Genomic DNA, 15,106 nt, shown 5'->3' on the forward strand with positions numbered 1-15,106 from the left:
TAAAGCAGGGGTGTCCAACCTTTCTGTTTCTCTGGGCCACATTGGAAGAAGTCATGGAGTTTTGGGCCACAAGTATATTTTGACCCGATCCTTAAATATACAAGTATATTTAAGTATTAACATGTCTAGAATATAGTAATAAGTATTTATTTATTTTTTAGAGAATACGAGGGAAGCGGCGCTTCCAACGCTTCTAATGACGGCACGCCACTGTAGTATATACAGTATAGGCGATAGATAAAATACCGTTCCAATATAGAATGAGGCAACACATATTATAGGTTAATGCGATTAAAATATATTTCTAGCCTCATTACTACAGAATTTGGAAAAACATTTCTGATCATCTAAGAATAAATTGTCACACTAACCAAAGATTAGATAGAATTTAAAACGAAATTGCATCTATTTATCGTTTTAAATATCGAATGACTTTCCACAATTCTTTCTGTCCTACAAGCACTAAAAAACCTTTCTTTCGTGCTTCTTATGAGTTCGGCCAGCTTACAATAAGCCGAAATATATGAAAAATTTCCTTAAGTTTCAGTCCTGAGCGCAAATCCCGTTGTCCAAAGTTGCCACTTTATTGCTTATATATTGAAGTGATTTGAAATTAAACCAATCTTTATATATATATATGGTCAACCAGTGGCCAAGCAGTCTTCGTACTCTGAACACTGGGATTTCAGTGGGTTCGCTCCTCGCTCGGACGGCTGGCCACGTGGAATTTTTCCGGATTTTCTCTACATCTGTAATGCCTAAATAGGGACCAGTTTACCTTAAAAAGACCTCCCGGAAGGCATCTCCCTTGGCAGATCGCCCAAGTGTTGTGTTGCCATAACTAAAAGAAACAAACATTATACAGTAGAGCGTCGTTTATCCGAAAGCTGGTTATCCGAAATGTCTGTTATCCGAAAGCATTCCAGTCTGCAAATTTAAATTTTCGCTAGTGCTGTGACGCTGCAATCTTCGGCTATTTCTTGGGCTACTCAAATATTTTACGTTTTTGATACTAAATTAACATCTGAAGTATAATTTTTTATTGTTTTTATATTTTTCAATAAATTTATTTTGTTTGTACAAAATAAAAAAATAATTTTTTAGTGTGGCAAAGTTTTTGTTAGGCTTAACATCGACAAAAATTCAACGCGAAGCAACACGCAACGGAGAAAAATTTCAACATGGGATAAATTAATATATTTTTTCGTACATGATTCGTTATCCGAAAAATAAGTTATCCGAACCACCCCAGTCCCCAATTGATTCGGATAAACGACGCTCTACTGTATATGTATTCATTAATGTATACCATATTACGATCAAAATCTCGAGGAAGAATTCATCATACTTTTTGTAAAAATCATCTTTACATATACTTATTAATAAAATTTACATTTTATATATTCGATTACTTATATATATATATATATATATATAACAGAGTCAATGGATAATCCATAATGACTCTGTTATAAAAAACAAAATATTCAAGTTTTCAACAAAATTAAGGTATTTTTGAAGGGATATTTTGAATATCGCCAACTTTGGCGCCTCGGTCGCTAAAAGCATGGTTTCGGTAAACACGTGTTGAGATGTTTTCTAGTATTAGGATTTTCTTATCTTGTACTTCAAAATTAAGTGCAATATCTGTGAATACAAAATGCTTTTTATCGAAAGTAAGAAAGTTTTTTATAAACTGAAAATTAAAAGAAAGAGCAGCATAATATTTAGTTGATTTTTATTTAATAGGTTCCACAGACACCAGTAAGCAAAGTAGATCCAAAAAAGAATACAGTGGTAACGATATCTCTGTCATTTAAATTAAATTCATATAACTTAGATATTAATTGCAAATTTTTTTTTTCTAAATATTTAAGCAAGTCGATCACTCTACAGTTGAGGAGTTAGAACGTATTTCTCTTGTTGATTTTGCTAACGAAGATGCAATTAAAAGTTTAGAAGAAGCTGTTCAGTTTGCTGATCTGTTATCAACTGTTGATACAACTGATGTTGAACCATTAATAACGACTTTAGAAGATAGGTAAGAATTTAAGATAAATGGTAAATTTTAAATTTACGTAAAAAATAAAATCGAATTTGCATTAATTAAAAAAAATAGTTTTAATGGTAATTTATTAAACGTGATAAAATAACTTTGTATAGAAAAAAGTAAGCAAATAGTAAGCAAATCTTAATAATTAATCAAAATAATTAACGATATATCCGATTCTTTAATTAGTGTTTTAGATGTTATAAAAAGAAGAAATTTGTATTAAAAATTCGTTTAAACGTATAAAAATTTTACTCTAATGTATTTATTTGTTTTTCTTTGATTTATTTATCATTTCTTTCTTTTATTATTTATGAGTGTGTATAAATAAATGATAATATGCACAAATTTACACATGCAAGTTCCCTTAAAATTTAATTTTTCCTGTTCATTATATGATATTTATGATTACGATTTCTCGATATGTTTATATAATAAAGTAAATCGATATTTGTTAATATGTTCAGAAAGAACGATTGTTATAACTTAAATGAAATTGTCTATCTACTAATTAAAATTTTGATATTATTTAGAAAATGTCCACTTCAATTTTATATTGCTTTTGGCAACACTCTAAGTAGCACATAAAATTTTATTATTATTATTATTAATAGAATTCAATAAATTTTAATATTTAACATTACAAAATCTGCTTTTAAATTAAATAAAAGTTGTTTGCGGTTATGTTTAAAATGTATAAATTATTATTTTTAATTAGATTATTAATTGTAATTAATTTTATTAAGATGATATGGTAATTTTTATTAGCATAAATTTTGTTGATATTATTACTTATATTTCTTTGAATTATATAGAATATTGTATATAATTTAGAATAGAGGTATATTATAAACTATTGATAATGTTAAATATTAAAATATTTTAATATTTATATTTTCTTCCTAAAGTTTTTACAATATTTCAAATGTTTTTGTATTTCGTTAATGACAGGGAAGAACATTCTTACTTCAAGATTTGATAATTTAATTAGTAAATTGTTATTATTAGCATATTCTTCGAAATTAAATAAAATTTTACATCTGGTTTGAAGTAACTTTGACATTTTCTAATGTGACTAATCTTTCTCTTCAATATACTTAAATCTGATATGTTTCTCACATATTCTAATGGTGACTTTCAGGTAAATAAAAACAAGATGCATTCACTTCAATACGCTAGTATTTTCATCTTATCAACAACCATTACAATAATTGAAAAATATATTTTATTAAAAATCACTATTGATAGTAAATAAGCTAAAAATTATATTCAGCATTATGCTTAGAAAATGTAAACAATTATAAGAAATAAAATTATTTATAATATTAACCTTCAAATTGTTTTTAAAACTATACATTGATTAATGAACCGAAACGTACTTGTATCGTTCAGTTTTATATTTTTATTTCCGTGTAAATACTAATAAATTGCTTATCTAAAGAAAAACATTCTGACTTCAGTAATTGAACCTGGAGTATTCTATGTTTTTATTGTTTAAGGATTAAACTTATTTTAAACAAAGTTTAAAATACGTTTAATCCGTAATACAAAGCTGAAAAAGTTTAAAAAGTTGTTATTTCCGAATATTGGACGAGAAAAAAAAACAACCACATTNTTTTGGTATTATTTTAAAAACTTTTTTAAACTTTGTGCCGACTTTACAAAATAAAGGACAAAATGCTTATTTTAGAAAATAAATAAAGTTAAAGGACAGAACAGTGAAATAAAGGACTGTCCTCTTAAATAAAGGACGTATGGTCACCATATCCATAACATGTCCATTAGCCATTTATTATTATTTATATTTTTACTCTACTATTTGAATTTGTTAGTAACACACTTATATTGTTGACAAAAAGAAGCAAAACTATTTGATAATAAAGACAATGTTTAAACTAAAAGTTATTATAATTGCAAATATTTTTGTTCAACTTAATCAAACTTTTTAATACAAATATTTTAAAAGACATCACTAAACAATTCTTTGGTGATGTCTTTTAAAATATCAGAAGGCCGAAAACGTTTGTACTCCTGTTATTAAGGCTAGAAATTAGTGAGAAAGGTTTTGTGCTGATAATCTTAGTTTCTGTTAAAGATATTATAATCAGAAAATGAGTGAACACAAACTCTAACAGAAATTATTGACAAAAATATATAAATTATTGTAGATGCAGAGTAAACGTTTTTAAAATTTTATATTTCAAAAGCAATTACATATAATTTCTTTTGGGATATTTGTAAAAATCTTACAGGCAAATTATTTAAATTATTTTTTAAACACTGAATGAGGAAGGGAAAACAAATTTCATATTTAATAATATGGTTAGCTATGTTTTTCTAATTTGGTTACACATTTAACATTGCTAAGGGGCCATCCGTAAATTACGTAAGGGTAATTTTGGCCATTCTAGAACCCCACCCACCCCTGTATAAGAAACGGTAATATTTTCTTTGATCCCCTCCCCTTTAAAAATTCATAAAATTCCATACAGTTCATTTGAAAATTGTATTTGACAGAAATACATGCTTTTAATATGCTTACTTTTAAATGGGTTTTTTCATTCATCCACATATTATTCACCAAAGAAAATATTCATTCGACGGGGGGCATTAGATCCAGGGAGACGTAAAGAATATTCTATGATTTTACAAATGTTTTTGAAAGCAATTTATTTTGCTATAAAACAGGGGTGTCCAACCTTTCTGTTTCTCTGGGCCACATTGGAAGAAGTCATGGAGTTTTGGGCCACAAGTATATTTTGACCCGATCCTTAAATATACAAGTATATTTAAGTATTAACATGTCTAGAATATAGTAATAAGTATTAAAAGTTTACCACAAAAAAGAATATTTTTAANTTATTTTGTATCGTGTATTTTGGTTTATGTATTCTTAGTGTTAAACATCCATAGGAGTGGTGCACTTAATCTAATAAAAAACAAGAGAAAGAAACCACTACACGGACTTTCTCCCATAACAAAAAATGTGTAGAGCGTGAATCTGCTAGCGTTATTACTCTATCACGTCAAACGAGACAACGAGCGTTCTTAATAGAAATCGCCAAATTGAAGCCGAATTCAAAACGCTACCACTCAACGAGAACAAAAAATAAAAATAAGAATATTACGTAAGATGAGATCTATTACCCCCTACCTGAGTAAGAAATCGTAAGAAATCCTTGACCCCCCACCCCAAAATACCTTACATAATTTATGGACAGCCCCTAACGGATAATTACAATGTTAAATATTTCAGTACATTATAATTTTATAGTTTTAACTTGAATTTAAGCATTTAGTACATAACTATGTTTAGTAATTATATAATGATTGAAAATTATGTAAAATCAGTTTTAAATAAAAATTGATAGTACATATTGATTATAATACTATTTATTTTAATAATTTTCAATGAATTTGTAGGGAACTATATTTACAAGAAGATATAGTAAAAGATGGAAATTATAGAGATCTCATATTAAAAAATGCTCAGAATGTAAAGGAATATTATTTTGTTGCACCTAAAGGTGACTATAAAATTTAATGTTATTTATAGTGTTTATCTGTAATACTAAGTAAATTATTTTATTAATAATTTAATAAATAATTACATTTTAAAATATACAAAAAATCTAGTTAAAATATAAAGCTACTGTATCAAGCAGAATTTTCCATTTTTTGCAGGTTTTCATTTTATAAAGGGCTATGTTTCTATTAATTAATTAACTCTTTTAGAGAGGTAGGGGAAACAGCAGTGTTGTATTGTCACAACTAATTTCCAGACAATGAAAATAAATTTTAATAAAGGAAATAAATGATAGTCTACTTCTTGATGACTAGTTACAGTCTTTGATCTGAATCTGCAACTTACGGTGTTAATTCTGATTTACAATTTAGCTATTGTTATGCTGAAAAGTTCTGCTTTACTTAGGTTATATTACGCAATTTGTTTCCAAGTCTTCCATTTCTGGCTTATGATAATGTTTTACATAAGAAATCATTGTTTTTAGATTTTCTTTCCATTTAGGCAAATTTCCATTTTGTAAAGGATTGTTTTCGATATGTTTTGCTGTAGTAACAAGAAAATTCAATACATTCTCTTTTAACTCTTTCCACTTTTCATGCATTAAGAAAGATTTTTTTTATGATTTTCATGGATTTACCCAAACCCACAATGGTACAGGATGACCAGATGATGACTAATGGAAATCAATGTATCTAGATCAAACTATCCCTGAAAATTTTATACATATATAACAGCAGCACCAGGAATTGAACTGTCACAAAATTTTTTTATGAATAGTCTAAATTGGAAATAAGGGTCAAATCTCATGGGCAGTGAGTGATGCAAGTGGGTGAGTTTGGCCCTCTATGACAGCAAGAGGAAAAATAGAAATTGTGGCACTGGTAATCAATGAATCATCATAAAATTTTTGAACAGATGGGTGAACTCTGTAAGGCAAGTGAGTGAAGCAAGCAGAAGGCAAATCCCCCTTAGTGTAATCAATAAGCTAGATGCTTTGACATAATATTTCTTATTAATCATGTCATTTTTATATAACATAAAAATTATTTTGTATAATTGTATATTAATATACAGTGCCTATAATTTAACTCTTATTTAAGTATTTTAAATGGATTAATTTCTAATCAATTGAATTAATATTTTTATAATTTAGTGAATTTTTGGGCTATATTAGGTGCTGTTAAATTATTTTTTAATTAAAACAATGAAAGTTACAATTGATATAAATAGTTTTAAAAGTAATTTTAAATTTTTTTTTCTCTCTAGCAAAAATTCCTAATGTTGAAAATGAAGAACAAAAAGAACATAAACACAAGGAAAATTAAGTAGTTGCAAGATTTATAGGAAATAAATTATTTATTTAATTTTTGTTTGTTTGTTAGTATTTTGTATTAAGTAATAAATAAAATTATTTTATCAATATAGCTTTTTGTGTGCACAATATTTCAAAATGTATTAAGAAAGACTGATAAACAAAATGCATATATAAAATAACACATGTCCAAAGCTTAAGGATGAACACAGTTACTAGCGGTGATAGTCAGAAGTCATTGAGCCAGGATGTTGTGAATGCTGCTTAGCAGTTTGGGGTGGACATACTCCATATGGACAGGTCTCTCTGGTTAGGTATTGGTAAGCACTTGTGTTGGTGGAACTCACTTGTAAGGACCAATGTTTGAACAGACATCTTGTCAGTGAGGACCAATTTTTGGTCCCCACTTTTTTTATATCAAAAATGACATCTACAGCTTTAGAAACATATTTTGCAACAATAAAAAGCAGATTGCCAAAAGTCAGTTTAACTAGAGTTGAGTTACACACGTGTGTGAAGTTTGTGTATCTCAATTGTACTCATTAGTAGTGATTGTTCTTTTGTGTTTCTCAAACAACACACCATACTTGTTTTTGATTAAAAAACATATTAAAATGAATTTCAATGGATCTAACAGCTTGGACAGTGGTTGTGGATGATTTTATGACTAAAAAAGTGGAAATCAGCATTACCTATAACAAATATATTAACATCTCAAACTTTTCAGGCATTAATTACAAGTGAAGCTTTTGTAAAACTGATTCCATATATGTTTAATAATTAAAATTTAGATTATCTTCTGTTATCAAAGTTTCGGAATGTTAACATAGAGGAAAGATTTGGATATTACAGGGAGTTTAAGTGGTTCTAATTATATCAGTTACATGCAGTTATTAGAAAGTGAAAAAAAAAAATTAAGATTTAAAAGCTTTGTAATTTTGTCATATAAAGGTCATGATATTGAATTAATTTAAATACTGTGTTACCTTGCAAAGAAAACTTTAAAAATACTATTAATAAAAATTCATTCTGAAATATTATATATTTCAGAATGAATTTTTCAGGAACATTTTTGAATGAAAATGTTCCTGAAACTATATTACCAATAAAATAAACCAATGTAAAAATTTACCAATGTAAAAATAAACCTATATAACGTATAATATACATTAAACGAGTTAAAATACCATCGCCACAAGTTTAAGGGTTTTTAATTCCCATTTGTTTTTCTATCACGTATTTCCATGCTGTTGGAAGAGCATTGGCGTCCTTGGCGTTTAAGCAGTTGTTATTTATTTTGCTCTTATATATCTCCATTTTTTATATAAAATATAAAAAGAGCATTCTTATATTGCACCAACATACAGGATCGATTTAACGAGATTAACAGAATCAAGAAGGTTGCGAAAAATTTAGGATGCAAAACGTCTACAATTAACGGATTGGTCAAGGGTTACAAACAAGGGGCAAGCAAACGGGATGGTAGAAAAAATAAATTTATTAAATTTACATATAACAAGAATGTAGAGGGAATAATGGAGGAATTATGTAAGTATAAAGACACCAGAACTGTGTATAAACGGGAGCCAAACATCTACAAATTGTTAAGGAATGATAAGGACGAGGTAGGAATGAAAGAAAAGGCTGGAGTTTATAGAATTCCTTTTGAAAATCAGCAATTAGGAGTGGCGAAAGATTATGTGGGTATCACCACAAGAAACTTGGAGGTGCGTATAAAAGAACACATATATGACGTCAGTAAAGGGCACAACAACAACATCTTGGCAATTATGGCACAAACGGATGGGGCAAGTGTAAAGTGGGATGAGGCAAAGATAATTAAACCGGTCCATTCCCCAACTATTGCCTTTGGTATGAAAAATGGAGATATATAAGAGCAAAATAAATAACAACTGCTTAAACGCCAAGGATGCCAATGCTCTTCCAACAGCATGGAAATACGTAATAGAAAAACAAATGGGAATTAAAAACCCTTAAACTTGTGGCGATGGTATTTTAACTCGTTTAATGTATATTATACGTTATATAGGTTTATTTTTACATTGTATATAATATGTTATTTTTTGGTTAAATATTTAGTATTTTACGTTTTGAATTTTAAAAATATGTTAAAATTTTAAATTTAAAAATTGTTCGAAAGCTTTGTATTCGATAGTAGAACAGTAATTTCTTGAGGATGGCCTATTAGAAGTAGGCTGAAAGCGTTTGAATAGTAAATAATAAGCTCAGCAAATGTTTGGTGTTTGATTATATTTGTAATTATGTGAAACTGAAATGACGAATCTAAAAATCATTTTCAAGGAAAATAAATATTCTGTTAGTTTAAATCATTTTATCTCTGGCTTTTCAGTGTCTAATTAATTTGTACTTCTGTCAATATAGTATCTGTAAAAATGTGAAAAAAATATATATCACCTGTATAAAAAGTATGTATAATATTCTGTATGTAATACTTATGTAACTGTAAAAAAAATTTTTTTTGTAAGAAATTTTAATAAAATTATTTTAAAAATCTATGTTACATTATTTTTATAATTATTTATATTCATAGCAGAATTTTCATAAATAAGTTTTCTAATTAAACTTTATTACACAATAAATCTACTATATAATGTATTTGTATATATACAGGAGCAAACACGTTTTGCATCCCATAGCACTAAGTTGGTCACGCGCCCTGGCCTGTCTTTATCATTGGCCTCGTTGATAGACCACACCACAAAAAAAAGCCCCGATAGCATCTCCCAATCGTATTATTTGTGCCTTATGTATACAGTATATTCAAGACCGTCGAGAGGGGTAACTGGGGATATTCCCCGAGCCCAGAAAAAACTTAGGAACCGGTAGTGATTTCTACACCTTTAAAATTAATGTTATAACAGAAAATAAAATATTTGAGACGACTTTTTAATAAAGAAACATTCTACGTATTTCATTGGTTTAAAAAAATATGGAAATATCAGCCCGCTGTATCCCGGGATCGGTATAAACTTTCGACGGCCCCGATTACATTGTATTGTATATAGATGATGATACAAGATGATACAATGCATTGTATCATCTTGTATCATCATGCATTGTATCATCTTCGGACTGATTAAAAATACATGCGTAAAGAAATCGGAAGAAGTAGCGTACGCTGGTACAAAACGTACCGGTATAGCAATGTCTGCAAAGTTCGAATGGCATATAACTACAGTGACCATACGTCCTTTATTTAAGAGGACAGTCCTTTATTTCACTGCTCTGTCCTTTAACTTTATTTATTTTCTAAAATAGGCATTTTGTCCTTTATTTTGTAAAGTTGACGCAAAGTTTAAAAAAATTTTTTTTAATAATATATTGAACAAGTTAGTTTTGTATACGCCATCACGACCAGTGTTGCATTGCTACATAGAGCGCAGTAGTGCAGTGTGTCGCCAACCAAACGGCCCACTGACAGTACCAGGGGGTGGACACTCTTATGGGGATTTTTGTGATAGTTTTTTAACTCTCTAGTTGATGGATGATACACTTGTTAATTAAAGCTGAAGTTAGTTGAAAGAAAAAATGAGGGGTTTCTTCCTATTGTTATTAGAAAAGTGGTTTTAGCATTAGAAAAATCAGAAAATATACAAGCCAAAAAATTCAATGATGCTGTGTACACATTTTATCAAACGTGCATAGATTATCTAAATAATTGGGACATGTTTTTTATTGAAATAGAGGTGTTTGAATGGGTCACATTATGCGAAATCCCTTTGTGGGCGAAAGTAGAGGAAAGCTATATCTTTATTTCGAATCATTGGTCCGTAAATATACTCGACGGTGAATTATTTGATGAAGTTTCATGTGTAAAAAAATATGTCACAAACGAAAAGATCGACGAATGGTGACAGAATAACCAGCCCTGCCATCAAAGGTGGATTGAGATTTTTGAACATTTTACAGCAAAAGAAATTGTTTTCAAAAACATTTGTAAAATCGTAGAATTTTCTTTGTCTCCCTGGATCTAATGCCTCTGTTGAACGAATATTTTCATTGCTGAATAATATGCGGATGAATGAAAAAACCCATTTAAAAGTAAGCACATCAGAAGCATGTATTTCCGTTAAATACAACTTTCAAATGAACTGTATGGAATTTTATGACTTTAAAGCGTGAAACGGCGCTATAAAAAAATTAATTCTACTGAAAAGTATCAAAATTAATGTTGTTTAAATTTTTACAATGTGTGTATGTGTAATAATTCAGATTGTTTAAAATTTTAATGTACACATTGTTGTATGCTACTATTTTCATAATAAATGTTATAAACTTATGAATTTTATAAGGTATTTTTTGATTTTCTTCGATATGTCCTTTATTTCCCCCCAAAAAATATGGTCACTGTACATATAACAGACATGGACAAATGCGGCTCTTGCTGAAAGTGTTAATTTCTGCTTTTTATTATATTTTTACAATTTTATTTCCACAATTTTGTGAAAATATATTTACTAAAAAAATTCAATATGTTTTATATTATATTTATATTATATAATAAAATTGCGGTAACGGTACAGAATAAAAAAGTACAGAACTGCGGCTCCCATGCATTTTGTAAAACCACTTTTGCTTGTCCACCCCTGGCAAATAACTTCGACGAATTTTTTTGAAAATGTAAAAATTCCAGTAATCACTTATTACAAATTTCTCAAACGTTTGAATATTTTATAATTTTATATTTCATACATCCGATATTTTATAAGTTCATTAACTTTTAAGTACAGTATTACAGTATTTATATTGACTTATAGATTGGCAACACTGAATTTTATGATATTTAATGGAGTGGCGGTGTTGGTTTGTTTTGATGGTTGGAAGCTTTTGAAACGAAGAAATTGGAAATTTGTGAAATTTCTAATCATTCTTTTACCTCGTTTATAACTATAAAGTTTCATCCGGAGAATTAAATAACATATATACTAAATATGGATGAAAGTAAGAAGAATAAGGAACGAAATGTTATTGTTCCCAAAACTTGCACGGATTTGCAGCGAATGAGGTTAGAACGATTGATGGAAAATCCTGTGAGTACGTTTTTTGTACTATTTTATTGTTTAATTTAATAATAATAATAAAATTGAGAGGAAAGATACGCGGAATTATATACAATTAGCATTAAAGTCGCGAGTACGTTAATTCGTCGTGAGAAACGAAAACAACATGATGCACGTTGCCAGATCTTTGTGATCAGTGGCGCCAACAACGTCAAATAAAAGAGCCAAAAAGTAGCCAAATAAAAATACCGGTCAAAAATAAAGAGAAATTGGAAAAAATGCTGCAGTTAATTTTAATAACAAAATAATAAAAAAGTTTGTAGGTTGAAATCTAGGACTGAATGACGGGATTGGGACTTTAACAGAGCTGTAGAGCATATCGATAGGAACAAAAAAGTCAAAGAAGCCATGCCCGTATGGGCAACCCGTCACGAGATATAGGCCCCCCAAAATGATACTGTGTGAACTTTTTTGAGACCCTCAAAAATGGGGTAAAATTTAAAAGTGAAAATTTTCAGAACTAAATCTCGAAACTGCATTTTATACGATTTCTGTTAGAACTTACTAGATAATCCTAAAACCTCCCTAAACATGAGGATCGCCATCTTTTGACCACTACTTCTGGGGAGTGCCATTGGGAGTCGTGCCACTCTCCCTCTGCTAAGTCTATTGCGTGTTTAACAGGCAGCAAGCCGGCCACATATTCTAATGCTTCTTATCAGCAACAACTAAAGAAAAGCCCAGTTAACATGGCTAATTAGGCAACATTTTCTCTGATGCCAACGCTCCCATCTAAACCGAGCATGCTTCTATTTTGCTATCTTTAACACATTCTAACTGACAATGGAAAAGGCCAAGAAAACATATTCTGCACTCACCTTTGAAAGAGTCTCCTCCTCTCACTACCTGACGACTCCTAGCCCGTTTCCAGTCTTTTGTAGGTGAGGCTTAGCGTTGCCACCTTTTCAAAATCGCTGACTGAGGGCAGGTGAGGTTTGTTCGAACAAAAGTTCCTGACGCATGCGCAATGTCATTTTGCAATGCAAAGAATAATTTGCAGTGCATGCCAGTTCTAAATCAGTTACAGTTAGCGACTAGGGAGACTTGGATAGGAGTAACGCAAGTGACCTAGCTCTATTGGATATTGGAGGTGATTGGAGGTATATATGATTACGAATGAATCGTACAAGCAAAAAAAAAAAGCGGTACTGTGCCTATGCCAACGACTACCACACTAGTAATTCGGTACACGGGGGAAGAAATATATGCGACAGTTTGCATATAATTTTTTACATATTTATTTCAATTTGCACAACCCGGAGAAATATTAATTAACCCTGGAGCCCGGAGATAACTCGCTCAATCCCGGAGTCTCTAGGTCAAATCCGGACAGGTGGCAATCCTAGTGAGGCTGCCAGTCACTGCTGCCACCGCTTTGAGTATGTCCCGGAGGTTGAGTCACCCGATGCTGTCTGAACAATCACATATAATTTAGGTTTCGCACGCACAAGCTTTGCTGTTTGCTGGGTGGTCGTCTTCCCCCTGCCATTCCTCTTCATTGCCCTCGTGCACAGGCACATCAGAAAACATATGTATATAGACAATATAGAGATGTTGGTAAAGACAGAAACGTCAGTTGATTATTGTATGTAAACCTTCACCTCCAAACTTTCTAAGCTACTAATAAAAGAAGTTTGTGTGAAAAATCCGAAAAATCCAACTGTGATTTTTCATGACTTATTCCAAACATTCAATTTGAAGGCCAACTTCAACTTCTGGATTGAGAACAGTCAAACTGGAAATCTTGATGCACAGGAAAGCTGTAATCGAAGTAGAAAGGAAAAGGCAATTTCTACATTAAAACTTTTCCTTGCATTATTAACACTCAAAGCTGCAAAGAGCAATGCTTTTAAATCATCGGATGAAGACAGAATGTGTTGCCAAACTAAATCGGTTGTAAATGTTCTGGCTAATCTTTAAAACAATACAATGTTTGAAACTAACTATATTCTGATTTCATTAATTGTGATAATCGAGGCAATGAAAGCAAACGCGAAATTACATTGCAGTGTGATTACAAATTGACAATTTAGGAATTCCGAACAGTATCATTTACTTCTTCAAAGAAGTAAACTAAGTCTTTTGATAACATACAAAGTAGTGTGGAGAAAGTAAACGAATTGGATAATTGTCATAAACCAATACTGAATGAGATCGAAAGAAGCTACAACAAGCATTATCATTATATTACAATTGTAAATTCGTCTCTGTAATCCAAAAACACTTTGGTAGACGTATCTTACAGCAATATCTGGTTAGCAAATTATCTTTTATTTTTCATTGGACTACAAATATATTTCGGGTTGGTACAATGTATTCCAACCCCTCTTCAGTGATTTTCCAATTTTGTAAATTATAAAAATTGTTTCTTTTTTATCTCAAATTAGGGAGTGGGAGACAAACCGTCTTCATCCCTAATCAATATTTCAACCTAAAATTGTGTACTCCATATTAATATACATCTAAAAACTCAAACAACTATAATTTCAACAGACAAACTTCTAAAAAATACTCACAATCATATAAAACTTTTTTACACTTGGGTTGTATAACAGATGTAGTAAAACCAGTTAACATAGCAAAAACTTAATATACGTATGTAAAACCGTTTGATACACAAACAACATTTACATTATACCAGTATTAGGTTTACAATGAAAAAGTTCTTTTACAAAATAATTTTACAATGTTTAAACAAAATCTATACAATCTCAATTTGTTTTAGCGCCATCTATTAACTCATACAAGCGGCAATCAATTTGCATACCTTATGAGAGATTTATTAAATTATTTTTTTGTTTTCTTATTTCTAAATGCTCTTTAAATTTTCTTTTATAAACATCTTTTTCAAAATGCAGAATTTTTATATTATTTCGGTTAATTTTACAATTATTATTATTTGTATGATCATACCACGGAGAATTACTGTACTTCAATCTGATTGCCGCTTCATGTTCTTTTATTCTAACTTCTAACATGCGCCCTGTTTCACCTATGTACATATATGGATTCTGACAATCACATTCTAACCTGTATACAATACCAGCTTTTTTTAAACAATCTATATTATTAATACTATTTTTATTAATGTATCTGTATATATTCTGTGAAATTTT

The 15,106-nt window shown here is 29.9% G+C and overlaps 2 protein-coding genes across 2 annotated transcripts in view; both read left to right on the forward strand.

Annotated features, from left to right (window-relative positions):
• Positions 1-1,549: 1,549 nt before the first annotated feature.
• Positions 1,550-6,933, forward strand: LOC111638067 (glutamyl-tRNA(Gln) amidotransferase subunit C, mitochondrial-like). The gene is made up of 5 exons (XM_023383697.1): positions 1,550-1,676; positions 1,750-1,797; positions 1,878-2,041; positions 5,474-5,577; positions 6,843-6,933. The coding sequence occupies exons 1-5, from the start codon at positions 1,593-1,595 to the stop codon at positions 6,899-6,901; spliced, it is 459 nt and encodes a 152-aa protein (XP_023239465.1). The 5' UTR covers positions 1,550-1,592; the 3' UTR covers positions 6,902-6,933.
• A 4,784-nt stretch (positions 6,934-11,717) lies between these two features.
• LOC111638064 (PRKR-interacting protein 1 homolog) overlaps positions 11,718-15,106 on the forward strand; it is a 31,447-nt gene continuing 28,058 nt past the window's right edge. The window contains exon 1 of the mRNA XM_023383694.1: positions 11,718-11,960. Within this exon, the coding sequence (XP_023239462.1) occupies positions 11,862-11,960 (99 nt within the window). The 5' untranslated portion in view covers positions 11,718-11,861. The remainder of the gene's footprint in view (positions 11,961-15,106) is intronic.

The sequence above is a fragment of the Centruroides sculpturatus genome, unplaced genomic scaffold (genome assembly GCF_000671375.1).
Source record: "Centruroides sculpturatus isolate CEXI.00-Female unplaced genomic scaffold, Cexi_2.0 scaffold1077, whole genome shotgun sequence".
Classification (NCBI taxonomy): Eukaryota; Metazoa; Arthropoda; class Arachnida; order Scorpiones; family Buthidae; genus Centruroides; species Centruroides sculpturatus.